The sequence below is a fragment of the Protopterus annectens genome, chromosome 12.part0 (assembly GCF_019279795.1).
Source record: "Protopterus annectens isolate FY-2018-M chromosome 12.part0, PAN1.0, whole genome shotgun sequence".
Taxonomy (NCBI): domain Eukaryota; kingdom Metazoa; phylum Chordata; order Ceratodontiformes; family Protopteridae; genus Protopterus; species Protopterus annectens.
In genome coordinates, this window is record NC_056746.1 from 768,592,024 (window position 1) to 768,616,535 (window position 24,512).

Consider the following 24,512-nt stretch of genomic DNA (forward strand, 5'->3'; position numbering starts at 1 on the left):
CACAGGAGAAACAAACACATGTTTAAGTTCCTGTAAGGCCTTACCTTTATCCTGAATGGACTTAAACAAACCAGCAGCAGCTTCCCCAAACAAAAGTTGAGAATCCAGAGGAGCATTCATCAACTTACCTTTAATATCGTCAGGTAGAGAACTGAACCAAACACAGCAGCCCTAGAAGAGACATCTTCCTAATCATAACTACATTTAATAGAATGACAAACAGCTTGAGAGGAAGTCCCTAGCAAGGAAAGAACAGAAGCTTTACCCTCAGAGCCTGGAAAATCAGAAATAAGTTGACAGGCCTGAGAAAGAAGAGCCAAACATACTTAGACATATGGGTCTGATAATTAATAGCCCTAGAAGCTAGGGTAGCAGAAGTGTAAACCTTTTTACTCAGCCTGTCCATAGTTCTGCTGTCCTTGTCAGAAGGCAAAAACTTGGGTGAAGGAAGCAATTCAGGCAGCTTATCAAAGGCTACAGACACTAATGAAGGGTCAGCAGCATGACATACATAAAAAAGAACAACCCTCAGGAACCCTACAAAAATGATCAGGCTTCTTGGGAATAGGGGGGAGAGAGAATCAGGCATCTGAGAGGCATTGGAGAAAGCATCCAGTAAGAAGCCAAGACAGGAGGAACAGACGTAGGTTTAGGAGAGTCCAATTGCAACATCTCATAGTACCTTTTATGGATATCAGAGACCTGAGTACAATCCCACTTAAAAAAAAAAATCTATCATCCGAGAGAGTGTGTCCCCAAAGGAAATTTCCTCCAAAGGAACATCAGGACAAGTAGAGTCCTCCCCATCTAACCCATAGTCCAAAAGAGAAGGAATCTGAGTAGAATAAGTTAGGGATTTGTCAGCAAATCTGACTCATCCTCAGAAGAATCCTGGTCTCTGGGCCTTTTAAGAGGAGTAGAGGACCAAGGAGGAGCAGGAACTGAAACCCCATGAGGAGGCTTTAAGGACTTTAAGGCAGAAAATAACCCCTGAGTAAAAGCCTGCCGCTCACTTTGTGGATCCCTAGAAGCAGAAGAAACATGTTTAACTTTTTGTTTCTTTTTTAAGGGAACATCCTGAGCAGGCTCAGATCTAGAACAACAGTCAAGAACCATAGCAGGAACTTCTTCCCCAAGTAGAAACTGAGGAACTCCCCTAGAGCCCTCAGGAAAAAAATCAACCATGGTTCTCTATGAATGTCCGAGATGGGTGGCTGCAAAGCCTCTCTGGACATGCTGCCAGCAGGATCCTCACCGGCCTCCAACAAGGTTGCGGCAGAGAAATCCGGCAGCACAGCTGGGCAAGCCTTTGGGTCTGTAACGACCTCAGAAGAAACACCTAGCAGAGGCTGGACAGCAGAAGATTCCAGTCATACCTTTTTCACCTTCTCCTTCTTCCCTAACAGCTGAACCTCAGGGCAGGAGATTCCTTGCATAGTATCTTTAGCGAGTACCCTAAGACGCTGTTTCTCAAGATACAAGGAAAGGGAAGAAAGTGTACTGCAAAGGGTTTTCAGAACAGAAAACTGACAAACAGAACAAGACATATGGTCATGAGAAGCATCTAAGCAAAAAGACACTTTTCATGGCAGTCTCTATGGGGACCACCAACGACCAGCAAAAAACGATAGTGAACACGCAGTAATGAAGAAATAATGATTATTTATTTATAATTCCTTCAAATCCAGACCGGTTTCTGCTATTCAGCCTTTATCAATGAATACAATAACGTTTTTTTTGAATGAAATGAAGCAGCCTGCATTTATACTAGTCTCTGATTACCTGGAAGCAATATTACAGCACCACCCAGTGGCTGGAGTAACAAAGTGCATGTTCCATTCTTGATTAAAGCATATGACCAGTGACATAAAAATGCCAGAGGTGTAGATATTAAGTCATATTTTTAAAGATAAAAATCAAAGCTCTGGAAGTAAGCCATTATATGACATACATATTACAAGGTAATAGACCAATACCATAGTCACTATTTGTGAATGCATATCATAGTGTAAAAAACAGAAAATATATACCACTAGTATATATATATTTTGAAGGGTGATAACCACAAGTTCAAAAGAACTGAATAATAATGAACCAAGTACTGATCATATAATATATTACAAAATAAGGCAAAAAGAGTATAGTGGCCTCATTCTCAGCTATATTATAGATTATAATAAATTGAAATAATATGCTTGTAGATAATACAAGTTCAACATTGTAATTGTACAATACTCAATGTTTAACGCCAACATACCAGATACGAATACCAAACCATACATATACATATTCGTATCCTGAAAAATTTTTTATCATGCTTTATAGAGTATAATATGAGCGTTGGTAGGCCTAACCACCATTGAATGGTTCGTACTAATTCTTGATCTATATGAATTTTTGTTGTTGTAACCATGATTATGAAATCCTCCAGTGTTCAGTGAAACTCACAGATGGTCATTCAGACCTGGGGGGAATAAACATCCAAGGTTGGTTATCCAATATTGTTCCTTGTGGTTTAAAATGGTGTGCCAACCCTGTTGGTTGTTCCTATCTCCCTGAATTTTGTCAATGATCATGAACATAAACTGGGCATTGGGATGTTGTATCGTGTGTCTGTATAAAGCATTTGTTTCTTTTTTGTTCCTCATGTCACTACGATGTTCTGTCATCCTTATTCTAAGAGACCTAGAAGTTTGACCAACATAAAAAGCTTTACATTGGCAGGTAGCTAAGTAAATAACCCATGTACTGCGGCAATTACCAAACACCCTGGTTTTAAATACCCGATTGGTGTTGGCACTGATGAATTCTTTTAGTGTACTAACTTGTAAACAGGAGCAGCAGTGACCACATGGAAAAGTACCAATTAGTTTATCACCACTGATAGTGGTCTGATGATATATCGCACCTCCCCCTTCTCTGTTTTTGTAATGTGAAAATAGCCCTCCCAAATTCTTGCCTCTTCTGTATGACATTTGACATTGAGGGCCTAGTATTGACCTTAAAGTGTCATTAGCCAAAAGAATTTTCCAGTTGCAATTAAGTATATCCCTGACAATAGGTTGGTTCCTGCCATATGTGGTGACAAATCTCACGATAGAATCCTGATGAACATGCTCTGATTTTTTGTATTGTAACAATGTTCTCCTGTCTATGGTTTTGCTCCACGAACTAGCTTGATATATATCTATGTCTCTATATCCTCTGTCCTGAAATCTATGGTATAAATCAAGTCTGGCATGTTCAAATTCATCATAAGATGAACAAATGCGTCTGATACGCATAAATTGAGACTTAGGGATGTTGCGGATGGTGTGGTTCGGGTGCATACTGGAGGCATGTAACAAGGTATTGTATTGAGGGTATTTTCTAAATGTTTTGGTACTTAGAGTATCATCTGCATTACGGTAAACAGTAACATCCAAAAAATCTATGGTGCTCCTGTTACATGTAACCGTAAACTCAATACCCCAAATGTTACCATTCAGGTACTCCATAAATTCCTTTAGATATGCTTCATCCGTCTTCCACACCATCCAGCAATCATCCAAATATCGACGCCAGATATCGATTTCCACCATGTAAATATTGTGTGATTTGTCATATATCATACATTCTTCAAAATAGGCCATGAATAAGTCAGCATAAATGGGTGCAAAGGAAGCTCCCATTGCTGTCCCTTGTAGCTGCCAAAAGCATTCTCCATGGAAATAAAAGACATTTTTGTTTAATACATGTTCCACCATGCAGACAAGTAAGGTGTTGAAGCCCGGAGGATATAAGTTTGTTCTCTCAAGCCAGTATTGCAGGGATTGTAATCCCGCCCAGTGTGGAATACTTGTGTATAAAGATTTAACATCCAACGTGCACATTAACCAGTCTGGTTCTAGCTGTGTATCCTCCAAAATTTGTAAAAAGTGCGTGGTGTCCTGTAGTCGGGCCCTAACTGATGTTAAAAGGGGTTTGAGATACTGTGTTAGAAATGCTGATAGTGGTTCCGTCAAGGACCCTATCCCTGATACAATGGGTCTACCTGGGGGTTTTGAAATGGACTTATGTATTTTTGGGAGAAGATACAAGATTTGTTTCTGTGGGTCTTTTACAGTAAGATGTTTAACATTATTTTTTGTTATGATACCCTCATCCTCAGCTAGTTTCAGAAAAGAGTCTATTTCTTTTTTAAAAACCTCAGTCGGGTCAATGTACATTTGCATATAACATCTAATATCAGCTAACTGTCTTTTCCCCTCATCAAGGTATTCCCCAATGTTCATAACCACCACGGCACCACCCTTGACTGCAGGTAGAATGGCAATGTCGCGATTATGCTTTAATTCCTCCAAGGCTGCCTTTTCCATGGGTGACATATTCTGGCCCAAAATGTATGATTCATTATGATGAAAATGTAAATCCCTGAGAACAGATTGTTGGAAAATAGAGACATGTTTGTTCATGGGCGGTTGAAAGTCTGATTTCAAAAATTTGAAATCAAGTGATCTTTGGGAGGTGTTGTCTGAAAAGAATAATTTCAAATTCAGGTTACGACAGAAAGACAAAACATCCTTAACAATGCTATGTTCATTAATAAAAAAACTAGGAATAAAACCAAGTCCTTTATTAAGTAGTTTAGTTTGTACATCTGTCAGTTGAACATTAGAAAGGTTCAAAACATTATGAAACTCAAATTCCGTCAACTCAACATTGTTTGTAACAGCCCTTCCATGGAATTGGATCTTATTCCTATATTTGTGCTTGCGACCCCCTCGTCGCTTGTTTGTATGTCTAAAGGGTACTGAACATTAGTTTTTTTGCTTCTGTGTGATTCTCGATAGTTATTACAGTCATTGTCTGTGCAAGATGAGTCATCCCCTGAGGTACTAGCTAAAGTCTTGTCAGAGGATTTTAGAATAGACCTAGGCCTTTTCTTGGGTTTGTTTCCTGGTGTTTTTTGACCAAAATCATAGGACGGCCTCTTTGGTAATCAGTACACTCCCTATTGAACTTACGTATTTTCCTATCTTTAGTTAGTTGGTCAAAATTAGCCAGATCTTTGGATAATTTACTAACCAAAGTGGCATATGTTGGTTGTGATTCATATTTCTTACATTCTTCACATAAAGCTTTAACTTCCATTAAACAAATGTCCACCATTCTCTCATAATAGGATGCAAGGATCTTGACAAAAGTCATTGATGATTGTTGGAGAGCTTGGTTCCATTCTTTGGTCAGCCTGTCCTCCGACCTACTGACCAAAGGCTGTAACAACTCTAAGTCCTCTTGGTGTGATATCCTTATTAATATATGCCTTAAAAAGTCTGAGGTGCCATATATTGGCACGTAAGTTTTTAAGATCCTTGTTGAATTGGTTGAAGGCCATTTCACAGCCATTGTTAATGTTAATATTTGAGCCACTCGGATTACTGCTTGACATGTTATTCATACCAAACACCCCAATATCATGTCGATCAGCACATAATCCCGTTAGTAGTTGCTCCAAATCCATTTTTCCAATGTATTTATGAATTTTGACCAACTAGAAACCAAATCTGTTTCAATCAATATGTCCAAATTAGTAATAGTTCAACAGGGACTGCACTGAGAACCTAGGTGTCAATAAAAAATATATGAATATTTTTCAACAGTTAAACTATAATATATTTGGTCAAAGAACATCACTTAGAAAAAACCTTGCTCATGAACCCTGACATCCACACTTGTCTATATACGTGTCTATCAGTATATCTGTATTATGCTTGGCACATATATATTTGTGAACACAATATATACTTTATATTCAAAATGCAATGCTGAAAAGGCTTGTAGTTCTTGTTAAAGAATATACAAAGATGTATTATTATTTGTTACATGATATCTGGCAATAAAACTTTTGAAACCCCTTAGCACATATTGCCTTTGCCAAAGATTTCAACACTGGGTTGCCCTCGTAGTACATGTAGCAACCTAGTCCAACTGTGAACTGACAATACAATTTTCAAGCGGTGGTTTTGCACACATAAAACGATTACAACACATATAGTTGTTCATACACAAGATAATAATAAAAATCAAGGTGTTATTCCCTCCTACACTTACATTAAGCTGTTAAAAATATGATTCACTTATCATTCACCCAAGTCAACTGTACTGTTATGGATCAATTCCTGTTGTTATATATCCTAGACCAACTATGGCATAAATAGTTTGTCAACATACATGCATACTAAGTAACTGTGGTGAATGAGACACTTCAATATGATATCAAATTCTGTAACAAAGAATGTATCCCACTTGATTGACAAACCTATCCCAACATATAGCTGATGTTATTGTATGTATATCCGATATTTAAAGAATATAGCATTTAGAGTCAACCATTCACTAATACATTTCGAGATCAAATAAATCTCAAAAGTTAAAGTCAATATGATGTTTTCACCAGTTCTAATCCATCAACGATAGTCCAAATGCCTTCCATTAATTTCCGATTTATCAGCCTGTAATCCACCAGTATTGCCGACCTCTAACAGCACAAATGCAAAAAAGATCGCGAAATGTACAAAAATGGTTAATATATAATGAAGCTGAAAATTTAGATTTATGTCCTGCCACTAGTCACAGTACCTGAGTTATTCCTTTTGTTCCTGGGTTTATAGGCTTCTGATCCATAAAATGCTGAATGCCATGGATGAACCTCTGAACACCAATTTGCACAGAAAAGAGTTGTTAAACAGATGCCTCAAAGTAGTAGAATGAACCACCATACATGATTTTAGGCCCCCAAGCTTATCCGCATGTAAACCAAAGCAATTCCAAGGTAATTCTTCCCTGGTCAAAATGTTAATTCCCCATCCACTTTGAACTAAACAATTCACCAACGTGGTAAGTGCTGGACAAGAAATATGACATCCACTGCTTCACGACCAGAAAGCGACTAAAAAATATACCAAAATGTTGCAAAAAAACAGCTGCCAACACAGAAATGCTGTGTCACTATCGAAAACCACCAGCGAAGCCAAAAACATCAGCAAACAACCATACGCTCCGCAAGGATGGCATGCAGGGTCAAGCCAACAATGTAAACCACCAACGACCAGCAAAAAACGATAGTGAACATGCAGTAATGAAGAAATAATGATTATTTATTTATAATTCCTTCAAATCCAGACCGGTTTTGGCTATTCAGCCTTTATCAATGAATACAATAAAGTTTTTTTGAATGAAATGAAGCAGCCTGCATTTATACTAGTCTCTGATTACCTGGAAGCAATATTACAGCACCACCCAGAGAGTGAGGGAGTGTGTCCCCAAAGGAAATTTCCTCCAAAGGAACATCAGGACAAATAGAGTCCTCCCCATCTAACCCATAGTCCAAAAGAGAAGGAATCTGAGTAGATTAAGTTAGGGATTTGTCAGCAAATCTGACTCATCCTCAGAAGAATCCTGGTCTCTGGGCCTTTTAAGAGGAGTAGAGGACCAAGGAGGAGCAGGAACTGAAACCCCATGAGGAGGCTTTAAGGACTTTAAGGCAGAAAATAACCCCTGAGTAAAAGCCTGCCGCTCACTTTGTGGATCCCTAGAAGCAGAAGAAACATGTTTAACTTTTTGTTTCTTTTTTAAGGGAATATCCTGAGCAGGCTCAGATCTAGAACAACAGTCAAGAACCATAGCAGGAACTTCTTCCCCAAGTAGAAACTGAGGAACTCCCCTAGAGCCCTCAAAAAAAAATCAACCATGGTTCTCTATGAATGTCCGAGATGGTTGGCTGCAAAGCCTCTCTGGACATGCTGCCAGCAGAATCCTCACCGGCCTCCAACAAGGTTGCGGCAGAGAAATCCGACAGCACAGCTGGGCAAGCCTTTGGGTCTGTAACGACCTCAGAAGAAACACCTGGCAGAGGCTGGACAGCAGAAGATTCCAGTCGTACCTTTTTCACCTTCTCCTTCTTCCCTAACAGCTGAACCTCAGGGCAGGAGATTCCTTGCATAGTATCTTTAGCGAGTAGCCTAAGATGCTGTTTCTCAAGATACAGGGAAAGGGAAGAAAGTGTACTGCAAAGGGTTTTCAGAACAGACAACTGACAAACAGAACAAGACATATGGTCATGAGAAGCATCTAAGCAAAAAGACACTTTTCATGGCAGTCTCTATGGGGAATCTGTCTTCCACACTGGCATCTACCCGTCCTGGATGACAATAACCTCAAGGAATACAAAAAAAAAGAAAAAACAAAATCCCCTAATGGGCACTTATCTTGTAAAAACAACAAACAGGCAGAGGAAGTCCCTGGAGAATGAAAATACATTCAACTGGCAGAAAATGTACGCAGGTAAACAGATTGATGGTGTAAAAGATATGTTGAGACTGGCAGCAAAGAAGTTTTGTTTTCGGTAAGCCTGAACATCACCTTTATGCCCTATGTTATAGAGGGTGCGTATGGTGACGTTCAGCATACCTTTTAAATTCAGAAGTCTTTGGAAGACTGGCCAGATGTTGGACTTCCGCGGCAGGGAATCCCATATAGTTAAGAATACTGCAACAGTGAATGTAAGGACATACGTACAAACTTTCTGAAAAGAGGGTGAATAGGGATATGGAGGCAAGCATCTTTCAGATCTAAGGACACCAGAAAAGCCTGTGGTAATAAAAGCAGAAACAGAATTTGAAGAGTAAGCATCTGAAAATAAGAGATCTTGAGAAAGGTGTTGAGCCAGAAAAGATCCAAAATAGGTCTCCAAGTGCCCTCCCTTCGAGGAAGCAGGAATATCCTGGAATCAAAACCCCTTCCCACTTGAGAAGTGGGGGCAGGCTGAATGGTCCCTTGGTTCAACAGGGACCCTAGAATCTCTGGTAAATGAGGAAGTTGCTCTAGAGGAGGTTGAGGAATCCCAGAAAAAGGAGGGAAAGATTTCCATACCATGAAGTAACCCTGATGGATGATAGAAAGAATGCAAGACTGATGAGATGCCAATTTGGAAGACAAAGGGAGAGACGAAGGGACAAAGGAGCTTGGTCTAAAAACGGGGGGGGGGGGGGTTGTCAAAGAGAAGCAGGGAGGTTTCTGGGCCACAGAAATCTGATAAGCCTTAGCAGAGGGGGCCTGCTTCCCACCCTGACTGCGCTTAGAGTCCTGGCAGGGTTGCCTGCAAATAAAAGCAGACTTAGAAGGATAATTCTTCTGGAACTTAGGGATAGGAGAGACAAAAATATGTGTAAGGTCTTGCAAGGCTTTGCCTTTCTCTTGAAGAGACTTAAACATGTCAGCGACAACAGTCCGAAAAAGATGAGTATTATCCAGAGGAGCATCCAACAACTTGCCCTTAATGTCCTCAGGAACAGACTGGAGATGAAACCAAGAATAATGCCTTTTGATGGACCCAAAAGCTGCAGCCCTAGAAGAGGTAACAGAAGCATCATAGCTACACTTCACAGAGTGGCGAGCCACTTGAGAAGCATAACCTAAAAAAGACAAGGCAGAGGGTAAGCCATCAGAATTAGGTAGGGCTGAGATAACCTGACAAGCCTGAGCAAGCAAGGCCAGAGCATGCTTGGTCATGTGGGTGTGGTAAGTCCTAAAGGCCAAAGTAGAAGCAGTGTAAACTTTTTTGCCAATCCTCTCCATTGGCCTGCTATCCTTATCAGAAGGCAAAATTTGAAGAGGGCAAAGGTTTAGAAGGTTTGTCAGAAGGGACTGACACCACAGCAGGATCATCAGAAAGACATTTAAATAAAAATAGACAATTCTCAGGAACCTTATAGAACCTATCAGGTTTCTTAGGAGCAGGAGGCTGAGAATCAGAACACTTGGAAGCAGCAATGAAAGTATCTAACAAGGCAGACAACACAGGAGGTACAGCTGATGGTTTAGGAGTATTCAGCTGAAGCAACTCATAATATCTTCTCTGAATATCAGACACTTGAGAAGAATCCCTCTTAAAGAATCCCATCATCCTAGCAATGGTGCCCCCAAAGGACAATTCCTTGAAAGGAGATTCAAGGTTAACAGACTCCTCTTTATCAAAACCAAAAGCCAAAGGTAAAGGCATCTGTAAAGAATAGGACAAAGACCTCTCAACAGACAGAGAATACTCATCCGAGGAATCTGGTTCCCTAAACTGTTTAGAAGGGGTAGAAGGTCCAAGGTGGAGCAGGTACTTAAACCCCTTTAAGGAGGCTTTAGGGACATTAAGGGGGAAAAAAACAAGTCCTGAGTAAATTCTTGCCATTCCCTTTGAGGATCCATAGGACAAATCGAAACATGCTTCAGTTTTTGTCTTTTCTTAGAAAGGACATCAGCCCTAATGAATACAGGAGGTTCTGATCTTTGGCGAGATTCAAGAAGAGAACACAGAACTTCCTCCCCGACCAATATCTGCGGAATCCCTCTAGGACCCTCAGAGATAATCAAATGCAGTTCGCCCTCGACATCTGGAGCAGATGCTTGCAAATCCTCAGAGGAACTGTGAAATGACTGATGCATGTCGGCATCTGGTGGGGTTGTGGCAGAGGAATCTGATGTAAACACAGAACGACCTACAAAGCTATTACCGGCTTCTAGAGGGATGTGCTGTGGAGACTGGACAGCTAAAGAATCCGGCTAAGACTTATTCGCCTTCTTACCTAGCTGGAGTATCTCAGGGTTAAAGGATTCCCCCATGGTATCCTGGGCTAACTCTGTGATGATCCTTCTGGGGAATCTGCCTCCCACACTGACATTTTCCCCTCTTGGATGACATGAACTCAAAGTAGTGATATAAAATACAACAGCAAGGAAGTAAAATAAAAAATAAAAATAACCCCAACGGGGCGCTTATCTGGTATTGCAAAATATTCAGTACAGCAACAACGCGTTCAAACCAACTGGAATAAACAGCATTCGAACTGGCAGCAAACGAAGTTCTAGGTAGTTGCATCTATACGTCCCTTTTATGACCTACATTCTGTGCTGAGAGCATTAATGTGACTTTCGGCGCAAACAAGATCTCTTTTAAGCTTATTTATACTGGTCGAGCGACAGGTTGCCCAGGGCGGGACATCACTTCTGTAACCAATACTGCAATAGTGATATAGAAGGACATCTTATCTGCCCAGCTAAGGCAAGCCCAAGCCGACCGTCGATCCTCAAAAGCCTCAGAGGAATGTACTCTCTGGCTTCAATAAAGCTTGGAAGGGGTTCAAGCCCAAACTTTGCCTTTTAGTCAGGTCAGCTCCAGTCCTTGACACTTCGAGTGCATGGAAGATGCTCTGAAACTTTGGAATCCGGCCAGCTGTTATACCCTTGGCAGGAGCTAACGCTACTGCAGCAGTGATCAATATGAAGAGCATCAATTTGAGAATATTAATCTGTTGCAGTTACAAAGTAAACAACATGATTTGCATTATCAGCATTTTCTAAATACATACAAATATGAAATCCCGATTACACTCCTCAATGAGTTACAAAATCAAACATTTTTACAAAGGCCAAGCAAAAAATATGAGGGAAAAAATCAGGGGCATTACAGAACAATCATACGCACCTACAACATACCTCTCAATTGTACCTAAGGATTGCTCACGCAGGTTTGGACTTTCCATAGTTGATTGACAAACTACTGGCATAGCCGGCCTTAGGGCATAGGCCAACTAGGCGGCTGCCTTTTCCAGTATTTATTTGGTGTAAGTAGACAAGGATGGGAGCACCAGGTGGTGTAGGGGGCACCGTGGAGCCCTTTTGCCTAGGGCACCAGTTGACCTAAGGCTACTCCTGACTACTGGGGCGTGACATCACTGACGGACAGACTGCTCGCAGCAAATGAGGACATAACATTTTATGCCACATATATGAATTTCAATGAAATGATGGCTTAAATGATAAAGGAAAAGTAGATCTGTCATATTAACCGTTTTTTTTTTTTTGCTGCTGATGACATAAAAAAGGAATTTCACTCCAACTGCGTATGTTTGCATTATTTCATGTTTTTAAAAATCATGACTTATTGTTTAGTTGTGACGGACAGTATTATTGGGTTTATTTACATTTTTTTTTAATTTACCAGCGAAATATTACTTATTGTTGCTGAGTGACAGGTGTTGGCATGACTCAGTAGTAACATTCCCGGCACACTTGTGGGTGTGGCTTTCTGCGTTCTGTCGAAGTGGGAAGGGATGGAACTATGCTGCACAATAACCGTTTGCACCTAACAGAATTGGGTCCGGAGGAAAAAATGAACAATTATAAGTGTCCTGAGATTTTATAACGATATTTCCCAAGTTTCATCTGATAATTTCTTACAACTCTCTTGCCTATGAAACGCATACACATATATGTGAAACAATGGCAATTACATAAAAGAGAGCTTCTATTTTGGCAACAAAGTGAAGTCCAGTCCTTAGACGTTTCAAGAAAATATACCCGCATAGCTCTCAACAGAATGAGGGACACCTTTAAAACAGTAATATTTTTGAGACAGTAACACTGCGACAGAATAAGAGCATGTGAATTAATATACAATTTCTGAAGTAAAAGGAGTCTAGAACTCTAATTACTATCATTATTTATTAACTGCAATTCACCACGTTTGGTCCAAACATCAACCATTTTAGGAGGGACTAAGAGGAAAAGAGCTGAACTATCAAAAGCAGGAGCAATTGAGAGGAATGGGTATTATCCCACTTTTGGCATCTGAAAATGTGGCAACCCTAGGAGGAGAAACCTTACACTGTGATGCTGAAATTATCCTTGGTGTATAAAACAACTGCATTACTTGAAGGAAAAAGTACGTTCTCGCAAACGAACACACTAACGCACAAAAATGTCTGTACAACAAATTAAATGTGACATGCACTAACTACAACTGACTCCAGCGACCCGTCTCGGGTCTCCTAAACGGAAGTGAGCTCACACGAGTCAGAGAGCTACGGCAGCCCTTGCATTTCAATCGGGGCGGCTGTAGCACGGAATGGGAAATGAGTGGAAGGGTTTGATTTGAGGTTGGGGCTAGAGAGGGGGTTCTGTCTGCGCTCTGAGGGTCGGGCCCTTTGTATAGCTGCAAAATCCTGGGGAATGCTGTCCATGGAAAGTAGTCAAGATGTCCAAGACAGACAGCAAAGAGAAAAAGTCTTTTGGCAAGAAACTCTTCAGGAGGGGTTCTGTGAGGTCGGTGGGCAGTTTTATGAGCAGGGTTCTCAAAACTCTGTCCACCTTATCCCATTTTGGCACTGAGGAACATGCAACGGACGATGAAAAAGATGACGGCGGTTTCAAAAGCTTTAGGTCTACGGGAGGACGATCCTCTGCCCGGTCTGACCTGAGTGGAGCACCTGAAACGTTCCTGTCATGCTTTGGGGATAGAGTTCCTGGGGTAGCAGGATTGAAGAACCATGGCAACACCTGCTTCATGAATGCCATCTTGCAATGCCTTAGCAATACTGAGTTGCTTGCGGAGTATTTAGCGTTGGAGCAGTTTAAAGACAGTGATGATGATCAGATGAAATCCAATGGAGTTTTTATCCCGAAGACCCCTCAGCAAGAAAAGGGGGAGGTCACTGAACAGCTGGCTAACTTGGTCCGGGCATTATGGACCTTGGAGTATACACCACAACATAGCAGAGAGTTTAAGGTAGGGTTATTGAACTCGAGTAGAGTTCCTGGGGAAACAGTGACGATATAGTAACAGAGCAAAGCAAATTTGTTTTTTTTTTCATTGACCACCTTTGATTTCATCGCGACTTCTCAGTTTTAAGTATGAGATTAGTGAGCTGCAGCTCCTCTTTTTTTCGTATTGTAAAACTGGAATGAATATATGGTGGTGTCGATTATATGGGCGTTTTGCATGAATAGTTCTATAATACACAATTTCTAGTTTTTTTAATTTTTGGCGTAGTTGCAGCAGTGATTCCCTTTATATATAACATTTATATACTGCAACTACTGCCTTTTTTGCAGTCGTACTGTGCTGTAGTTCTGTAACACTGATGCTAATTGTGTTTGTGTCTTGCATACATGGTGTTTCCTGTGCCTTTCTGTTTACACAGTGTTAGTTTTAAAACGTCAGTACTGCGCTTTTTTATACTATGCTAATACATTCTTGATTTCACTGTGTGCTTGTTACCTTGTATTCATTATTTGTTTTTGTTAATATTGCCCTGTTTAAAGGTTGTGATTTCAAGGTTTTGTCTTTTCTTTTTTGAAATATAGTGATTTCGAATTTGCAACCTAATGGCCTTGGACTAGTTTATTTACTTGGTTTAACGTGGGAGTACAGTGATCACAATAGACCATTTGCAAGCACAACAGTCTGACTGTCATCATCTCCTTCTAACTCTCGTACTTATTTTGAAGACTGTAATTGAGATACTTTGTCTCAATACCAAAGGGAGTTAAATTCCACATCATGGTGCCTGTTTCTCCCCATAGTTAATGTCAGTCTAAAACATAAGCTTGTTTGTCTTACTTTATGCTCCTTCAGCCAAGTACATTAGGCATATATTTTCATACAAGTCTCAGTTTGTCATTGGGTTGTTGTAAGAAATATCATCCTGAACTAACCTTGTATGTCACTGCATGGGGATAACCTGAGCTAGATCTGCAAATTTTCTAAACTTCACATTTTTCTTTCTGTGAATCTGTGTACTTTTCTCAGATTGAGCTATGCTTAGCATTAATGCTACATAATTTAGTATTAAATTATAAAGAGGACTGTTGTGGTCTACAGAGAAATAGTTACTTTCATACAGAAGATGTGCCTGCCTTTGTGTCATGTGGGCAACCTTGCATGTTTACCCACACCTGGGACATGGTCAAAATAAACCTATTATCTACAATGGTCACTATGTTCTTTAGTATGCTAAATTAATTTGTGTTTTCTCAGAGCTAGGGATGCTGCATTTTTTTATTTTGAAAGCAAGACTACTCTCGTTACATCAGGTATAAGACCTATTCAGCCGTTGTTGTTGCACATTTATGTCATTTAAAGGCGTAGTTGTAGTATGAGCCTTACAGAGCTGCTTTCTCACTTTAATGTAAAAAAAAAAAAAGATCCTAATGAGGAGGGGGCCAGTCACAGTGTTCTGTTGAATGCCATTGGTTCCTTGGTTGGGTCAGATGTGACACCTCATATCCTTTCTTGTGTTCTTTTATTTAGGTAGTATTTTACCCATTGGATAACAGAACCATTTATTTATTATACTTAAATTATTCTCAGCTCATAACTTGTCACATTATAAGAAGTAAAATGATTTTTCTCACTCTGTGCCAGACTGTCCACTGCTAATTCACAAGTTACTTTGCATGTTTTTGGAGGATTGAGAAACAAAATCTCCAGTAATGTACAGGTAAATTTGATGAGATATCAATGCTATACGCTAGTGCTAAAAGCACAAGACTTGATAACAAGTGTCAAGCTGCTTTATAAAGGCATAATTATCATGAGTACTGTAAGTGGATATTTATTGTTTAACACAGGTCTTGGCTGTAATATAGCCTGGATTCACCTTGATGGCTGATATTTTCTTAGCCTCTGTTCTGTGACTGCCTGTTATCTTTAGCTCCTTAAATCTTAAGACAAGGAGAATGTAGCTAGATTCTGTGAAAAACATGTACAAATACTCTTTAAGAAAGTTAAGGAGCAAAGTTGAAAAGTACTTTCTTATGGTGTTTTGTAGGGCATCACAGTCCAGGGATATAGAGATTCTTCCAGGCGCTTGCCAGAAGCTAACTGTTGTAGGAGAAAGGGAACTAATTGTATGTGGAGTCTTAAACTATACATGTAGGAAATGGCATAGTAAATGCAAAAGAAACGTTATGAATAGTTTTTGGAAGATAGGCATCTGGTCCAGCTTACATAACCAGCAGTTGGTAATGTAGGTGTTATCTTGTTTAAGCCACAGAAGTGGATATTTCACAGTGATGTTATAGTGCCTGTCTTATGTAGTGATCACAGCAATCTTGGCACTAGTTTACAAGAGCACCTTTGAATTCTTTATGCTTCACACATGTTGTGTTTAGAAGTAGAAATATGTGAAGAAAGGAAGGTATTTAAGTATGACATTAGGACTACAGTATTGGCTTGCTGCTTTTGAGAATAATGAACTGGGGGAAGTATGTAGTTGTCTGTAAGATCAGCAGTTGAAGGGAGAACTTTCCTAATTTGGGGCGGAGAACAGGAGGTACTATGCACAAAAAATTCAATAAGATTTAGTAAAAATGCAAAAACACTAATACATATTTAAAATAAGTATTTATAGACAGTAGTGCCTGAAGACTGGCATTTGTTTTCATATCAGGAGCCAAAGTAACTATTTCACATGTGTTTCACAGTCTTAGCCATTTAAAAAAAGAAACAAGTTAAAGGCCTGATGACTTTGGATGAAAGGAGTTGTAGATGTGTTATCTAAAGTTCCATTTCATAAATATATCTTCAAAGCAGCATATAGTGATAAAGTACAAAACACAGAAATGCATATAAAATTACACCTGGTCATTATAAATTAATATTGTTATTCAAACTAAACTTAAATTGGAAAGAGTCACATAATGCCCATCTCACCATATTTCTAGCTACAAATCTCCCATTAGAAATCACTATTCCCTTTCTCAGTGGTAATTCATCTATTCTGGACTTCTTAAAAGAATTCATTGTCCTTTACTGAATCCTTTCCTCTGAGTTGCAAACTCTCACTTCCCATACCCAGTCACATGCCTGCATTATTCTTCAAGAAGGACACACAAACCAAAGAAATTGAGAAAACCCCTTGATGGAGTGCCTACAGTCACTCTTGCTAGGGTTGATGGATTACTTTTCTGGTTCTTTGGTTTATTTAAAGACCATGTGCTTCCATTCTTTCATGACCTGTACAAGTTGCGTCTCTCTACTAACATGGTACCAACCTACTGGAAACAAGCTTTCATGAAACTCTTCCACAGACATACCAAACCAGAGGGCATTAAAGGTTTTAGACTAGTATCAGTCTTGCTTGACCTTGGCCAAGTCTTTGAGTAACTCGTATTCAGATAGCTTACTGAACACGTACTACATTCTCATTCCTTAGCTGCACAACATCTGGCTTGACTACAGAACTTTGACTGTTTTATGCACCCTTGCAGACAGTATTCTCCAAAACACAGATGAGGTGTGGTTAACAGGATTTGTGTTCATCAGTTTGACAAAAGCCTTGACCAATATCTAAATTCTCTTATTGCAACTGGTATCATCAAAGACTTCCTGCTTTGGTCCATGGACTATTTAAATAATATACAATTTAAAGTGAGAATCTGTAATTCCGTCTCCCTATCTGCAACTCTGTATTTAAAGGGGGTCAGTTTTATTCTCTATACTATTCACCTTTTTTGTCAGTAAATTACTATTGGACCCCCCCCCCCAAACTCGTAATTTATCTTTATGCAGACAGCGTGTTTATAGGATAACTCCTTACCTTCCAGCATCCAAACAGACCCACACACTTCAGAAATCCAAGAATCTGGCTTGGCCAAATGCATCCTGTACAGCCAAATCAAAAATTAACTCACTGCTTTTCTGGTTGAAGAAATCCCCCAGTTCCTCTCCTGAAAGCACAGCTGCTGTTGGCAGAGGTATTCTTTTGGCATCGCTCAGATGTGGCGTTCCACTTTTAACTGAGGGCTTTGTATGAAGATGCAACCATCTTTGTAGACCTCAATCACCTGCATCATTTTATGTCATTCTTCCTCATCCAGTGCCCCAGGTTCCATCTCATCCCCCTTCTATCAACCTCCTCATCCTTCTAATTGAGCGCAACCAACACATGGATTTAATATGCATTTTTCTCTGCAGCTGAGTTTCACAATATCCCTACATTTTGAATCCACCAGAAACCTGTCTGACCTGTTGCTTTTAATTTCTGGCAAAAGTAGACGACTTCTCAACTTTACTTGTGCATCAAATAATCTTGGTCTTTGCATTCTTTCTGACTGTCATTCCAAACTGTGTAACCGTTCCCTAAACATCATTAGTGCATCCGAATTTGCACCATAAGAGTAGCACATAATGATTCCTGTAATTGCCCTACTCCCATCTAGCTGTAACCCACCTCCCATCCCCATCTTGTACCAGTTCTGTCCCTGTTTCCTGCCCTACTCCATCTGCCTGTAACCCACCTCCCTTCCTCATCCTGTACCATTTCTGTCCTGGTTTCCTTGTTCCTTCCCAAAGTACCAACTACCCACTTCTTTCTCCACTAATGCAACTACTAGCTTACCATTTAAATCCTTATTTTCTCATTTCCTTTTACTTTCAGTTTTAATACAAATTCCCTCTTTTAATCAACATGACTGAAATCTTGTCTCTTGTTAGGGTATTCACCTCCATGGCGTTCCACGGCCTAATTCTCAACCTCCCCATAAAGAGTTTTACCCTTTCTGTGGAGCTAGACCCAGTGGATCCTTGTGTCAAAGTCAGTGTGATAGATATTGCCGTACTCTAGCAGGATATTGAGCTGGTCACTGTCATTGACCAGTCTTCCTCCGTTGTCAACAGTCATCAGACTGGCTCCTCCATCTAATACCTAACATAAGGTAGTACACTCTCTTCCCTTTGTCTTTAATCCGCTGCTTCTTATTATTGTACCTTTTGAATTAAAAAATCACATCTTGTGAGTCTAATTTATATACTTTATTAGTAACATCACAATATTATAAAACCCTCTCCACACATACTTATCCCCTTATCCCCATTTATCGGTCACAAATTAACTTTCAACTGTGCGACATATAACACCGTCAGATTCCGCAAATAATCCCAACACACATGATTTGGATCCCATCCCCACATCCACCAACAGGAAATACTTCTTAAACTCAGGCCAAGTACACTTGTCCCAGAAATCTTCCAGCAAAGTATGTTAAACTGAAGTCAGATGCTCTACCCTTCCCAGTCTCCATTCTAAGAAACCACTTCATTACAGAAAACTACACCGTAAACAAAGGTGGCTCCTCAACTGCTGTCTCCGTGTGTGCTCCTATCCAGAGTCTTAAAAAAATGTGTCCAATCCCAATCCCAGCTAATTAAGTTTAACACAAACAACTTAATAAGCCCCTCATAACATGGTATCTGACCAGACCACAGCACTGTAACAGTTCTACTCAAATTTGCTACCATCATCAACAGTGACCGGAATGTAGGAAACTTAGTAGCAGAACATTTCATTGATTTGTGAAAGCTTTCCGCATCATGTCGCAACAAAACTATTCTACAAACTCAAGACTCTTGTCTCACCTGTTTTATCAGCAATCTCAGCTATAGACTTCAAGCTGTAAAAATGGGAAAATAACCTCTCCATTTTTCTCAATGCACTTGAGAAAAGATACTGTTGGATCTGTCCTTGGTCCCTTGATATTCAGTGTTTTCATAAATGACATGCATACTTCAAATATTTCAAATAAATATGTTACCACACTCATCTGAACTAACAAAAACCTGCAGCATCTTCAAACCCAAACACAGGATTCCTTTAACTCTATTGAAACATGGCTCTGTAACTCATAATTACTATTAAACCATAAGAAGACCAAACATATTCTGTTCACACCTAAACAATGCTGTAGTGACATATACCTCTTTACTATTACTCCTCACTTAAACAAAATGTAACGTAACTTATACTAAGCTCCTAGGTATCATTATATGCCACATAAAGCAAGCTATCAACAAAGTACACAAACTGACACCCAATATCAAGTTAAATCTTACCTGACTGACCAGGCTGGACACACCATTGCCTCTTATTTGCTGTCCCCACAGTCCCTTAAATTCTGCTCCTATATTTGTCGAAATGCAAGTTACCCAAATAACAACCATGCTAGAAAAATGTTACAACAAAATATCAAAATTTGCAGGTAGTATGCCTTATAGGCCCCTTCACTGCATGGTAGTAAAACAGATAAAGTGGATAGAATTGCCACAGTGTCAAATATTGACACAACTAAAAACAATTCACAGCCTAATTTTCTAACTTGTAAAATACTAAACACTAAAAAATATTGTCCAGTCTTACTCCCCATCTAGGACTCTCTACTGTACCAACAAATTCTTAGCATACCCCATTAAATCAAATAACAGTGCAGGTGAATCGCTGTATTCCTCATGTGTCCAAAGTTTGGAGTTCCATTCCACTGTCACTCAGACAATCTAAGAAACTGAAATCCTTCATGCTATAATTGAAACAACACCTAAATGCTTTGCAAGTGCACCACACCTGGCTAATCACCTTAAACTATCCTTATCCATTCTGTTCCTTCTGGATCTTAAATGACTACTTGGTCATTTGTCCTCTGTCTTATCCTGTACTATTAATCCTGCTTGGCTACATACATGTACCATACTGTCCTTGACTTTACATCATCATCATAGAAATTAACATTACCAATGCCCTACTATTATAACATACTGCAGATCTATACTCTGTTTATCTTGACACTTGTCCTGATCTACCTTTGAATGATTTATCATATTATTTGTACTGCATGCATTACAATTATACTGATTGTATGTTGTCTGTTCATATGTATACTGTCAACATTTGTTTTCCTCACTACTGTATGCTCAGTCAGCTGTTTTTTTTATTGTACACCAAAATCATTCTTGTATTTACATGTCAGTGATCACGAATAAGAGTGCCATTTGATAGTGTGTCTCGTATAAGCCTGGCACCCAGATGTGGTCTACTTCTTGCCATTTGCAAGAGTGTTTCATGTAAGCCTGACACCCAGATGTGGTCTACTTACTGCAAGATTATTTGTGAAGGAAATTAATAACCATCTTTTTCTTGGACTGTAAAGGGAGGCTTATTCAAGCTTCAACATTAGAAGATTTTGTATACTTGTGGTGTATTCCATGCTTAGTCCTTGAGGTAGAACTGGATCAGTTATTGTGTTATAGACTAAGCAGAGGCTACACTTTAGTAACCTACAAGGAAAAGAGTATAATGGTATATCTCAAAACCTTTCTGAACAGCTTGTTTTCCTGCCAGTTGAGAATATAGTTTCATATGTTGTCACAGTCAGGAAGTTTGGCCACATCTCTAAGTAGTATCCCCGATTACATAGATTTTTCCCATGTTTCTTGAAAATTTGAGATAGTCCATCCAGTTATCCAGACTGGTTTTAAAGTTTGCTAGAAAAGTACGCTGCTGGATAGGTTTGTTTGTGACTTTCGGCTTTTTCCCGGTTAGGGGTCGCCACAGCGGAACTCCGGTCCGCTAATGATTGACAGTAGATTTTTACGTACTGGCTTGCCAGGCTTAAAGCACAGCCTTCAACGAAGGAACGCCCATTCACGCATGTCACCACACAGAAGACGCTCTAACTGAGAATCGAACGGGAAACATCTAACTGTGAGGCGACAACTCTACCGCAGCACCACCACCACGGTATATGCTGCTGGATAGGTAAAGGCAGCCTATTTTTCAAATGGGGAATATGTTGGGCTAGCCATCATGCCATCTGGTGGTGATGTGAAAGTGTAAATGTAGGTCTGCAGAGCAGGTGTTTTCTTATTGCTGGCCTTTATTAGGAGAAGGTATTCAAAGAGTGTCAGGCCATTCATGGGACAGAAAGCAAAGCAGAGAGCACTTCTCAGAAGTGTGTATGACACTAAGTACAGGGTCACAGCTTTTGGTCTGTTAGAGTTGCTAGGGGCCTGAGATCTTTGTAGTGAATAAACTTTGAGGTCTGTCAAGCTGGTTTAGGTGCTTGGTGAGAGACATGCTGAAGGGTGCATTGTATTCGGTGATGTGCTTGAAAAGGGATGTGTAAAATGGGATTATAACTTGTTTAGACTTTGACAAGGCACCAGGCAGGATAAGTTGTGCATGGTTGAAGGATTTTCTAATCCTCACAGAGATGTGGTCAAAGGAGAGCCTCTTATCAACATGCGTACTCATGTTTCTATTGACTCTGTCAAATTTAAGTGGAATGCTATATGTAACAAGCAGTAGTGTTGATAGTTTTACCAAAAAAAAAAAAAAATTTGCTGCATTTTATGAAGTAAAGAGTAAGTCCTTGATTAATACAATTAATACACCAAGCATTTGTTTGGTCAAACCCTTGCCGGAGGATTTGAGTATCAGAACAGGATTTGATAACTGCCCCCAGTTTGCAGTCATCAGCAAATCAGTTTAACCAAAGTCCCTTGATATTGGTTTTTATGTCACAGAAATGTATACCATGTGTTTGGATGAATGAACGAGTAACCACAAATACTCTTCGGTTTAGCACCCTCATGGATTGGGGCTACATGTAAATGCTCAGTTTGACTTTGGGTTATTCATACTTAAAATATAATGATTAAAACATCATGGGAGTGCATGTCCGGTCTTCTAAAGATCCTTATGAATCAAGAGCTTAGTGAGCACTTATGAACCAAAGAGGAGGGGGACCCAGGACATCACTAGTGACATTTCTGTGTAGAGCAAGTACCCCTGACCTTAATGGTATAGGTTCTCTCAGATAGCCAATAACCAATTCAGTAAACCATGTTTTGGTTAGTATTGAACTGAGAGAGGTTATATAATTTCAGTATGGGGAATAGTATGAAAGGCCTAAACAAAGTCCAGACAAGCAGTGCGGACTGTGTATGCCCCATATCCATGGCCTCGGTATCTCTTTCAAAAAACTCAACCAGGATGAGCAGATGGGATCTGTCTTTTACAAAGCTGTACTGGTCTGGATGAGCAGATGTGATCTGTCTTTTACAAAGCTGTACTGGTCTGTATCAAGGGATGTAAGGTCACCTATATCATTGTTTTTTTAGTTTTGGTATAATATGTTCCATTATCTTGCAAGTAATGCTAGTGAGACTAATAGGCCACTACTGTCCAGTGTCAGTAGAGGGACCACCTTTATGCAAAGACACCACAACTGCCATCCTTCACTCTCTTAATTTCTCCAAGTCTTTTGGTTGTCTAATACCATGATGGGAGTAGACCCCATTCCTAAGTTGAAGTAGGATTAAAGTTCATGAAATTAGTATTGTTTCATTCTCTGATGTTAGCCGGAAGTGCTGTTCGCAGCACCTGCAATGTGCCAAACTGTAACTCCTCCTGTAATCCATATGGAGGTACATGTAAAGGTGACATAAAATTGTAAATTATTTTTTATAAGACCTGTTGCTCCTACTTCTACTACTGGAATGGGCTGAGTATCTTTTTTCCAAATTGCCCTAATTTCTGCCTGCAAATCCTGGTATTTTATGACTTTGTGTCTGTAAGACACTGTAGTCACTGGGTGTAGCAATTTCACTGATCAATGCTACTTATGTCTTCTTTTCATGGACTACAATATCTAGTTTTCTAGTATTTATTTTTTGAACTGTTGGTAATGGATGATCCCATATGATATAAACTTCATAATTTTCTATGATGCTTTGTGGCTCATGTTTCTAGTGTTTTTTTGGCTACTTCAATATTGTTTGCACAATCCCCAATGCAACATTCTTGCCACGTTATTGTGCCTTTCAGTATACGGTCCTTCTGCCATTAATGCATTACAGCCAGCAGTGATGTTTGACTGTTTCCAATTCTGTTTTACAAAACATTTTTCTGTTTCTCCTACATGTTCATAGGTTCTTTGGTGTGTACAAGGCTAATGGCCCTGGAGACTTTACAAGCCTAGCCCATAGGATTATCCTGGCATTGTGCCACCCGACCTTAGTTCCTAGTGCCTCTGTCGAGCAGAGCCACTGGAGTTATCCCTGGGGTGAATTTTCTATTTACCATCCACTCATCAAGATTTCTGTTGAAGAGGGCCAGTGAGGTGCTCTGCTTGACATGTATGGGAATTCTATTCCATAGCATGGGCAGTCTCTGTGTTATGAAACTGTCCTTCCAGCATGTTCTGTTGATTGTGGTAATGAGGTTGAGGTCTTTGGACCGTGTGGTGTGGAGGGATTGGGATTTTGTTTAGATATAGTATTTGTAACAGAGCTGGGTCAGACATGGCTTTGCAAGTCAAGCAGAGATTGCCTCTAAGGAGGCGATATGAGACGGAGAATAGTTGGAGTTTTTTTAGTCTGTCCATATAGGACAAGTGTTTAAGGCCTAGGATCCTCTTTGTGAGGTACTTTTGCGGCCTCTCCAGTTGTTGCAGGTGTCTGGTGAGGTGCATGCCAAATGGGGCATTGTACTCGATGAGTGGCCTAATGAGGGAAGAGTAGAGGGAGACAATGACCTCTTTCTTCCTGGATGCAAAACCCCTAGTAATGAGATGTGCCACATAGAAGGACTTTCTGACCACAGTGGCAATGTGGTGGTCAAAAGAGAGGTTGCTGTCAATCTTTGTTCCCAGATCTCTTATAACTCGTTCTGTGTTCAGTGGACTACCATCGATGTGGTAATTCATGGGAACTGGGTTTTTCCCAAAGGGGATGACAACACATTTTTTGGCATTGAGCTTAAGGCTATGGTTCTGACACCAGTTGTTGGTCTTAGTGAGGCCTTTCTGTAGGATGTTAACATCGCTTGGACAGTTAATAATGGCTCCCAACTTGCAATCATCTGTGAGCT

General features: G+C 39.9%; 1 protein-coding gene across 1 annotated transcript in view; it reads left to right on the forward strand.

The window, feature by feature from the left end:
• The first annotated feature begins 12,787 nt into the window (after window positions 1-12,787).
• Window positions 12,788-24,512, forward strand: part of USP31 (ubiquitin specific peptidase 31) — a 2,233,792-nt gene continuing 2,222,067 nt past the window's right edge. The window contains exon 1 of the mRNA XM_044089819.1: window positions 12,788-13,597. Coding sequence (XP_043945754.1) covers window positions 13,067-13,597 — 531 coding nt within the window. The 5' untranslated portion in view covers window positions 12,788-13,066. The remainder of the gene's footprint in view (window positions 13,598-24,512) is intronic.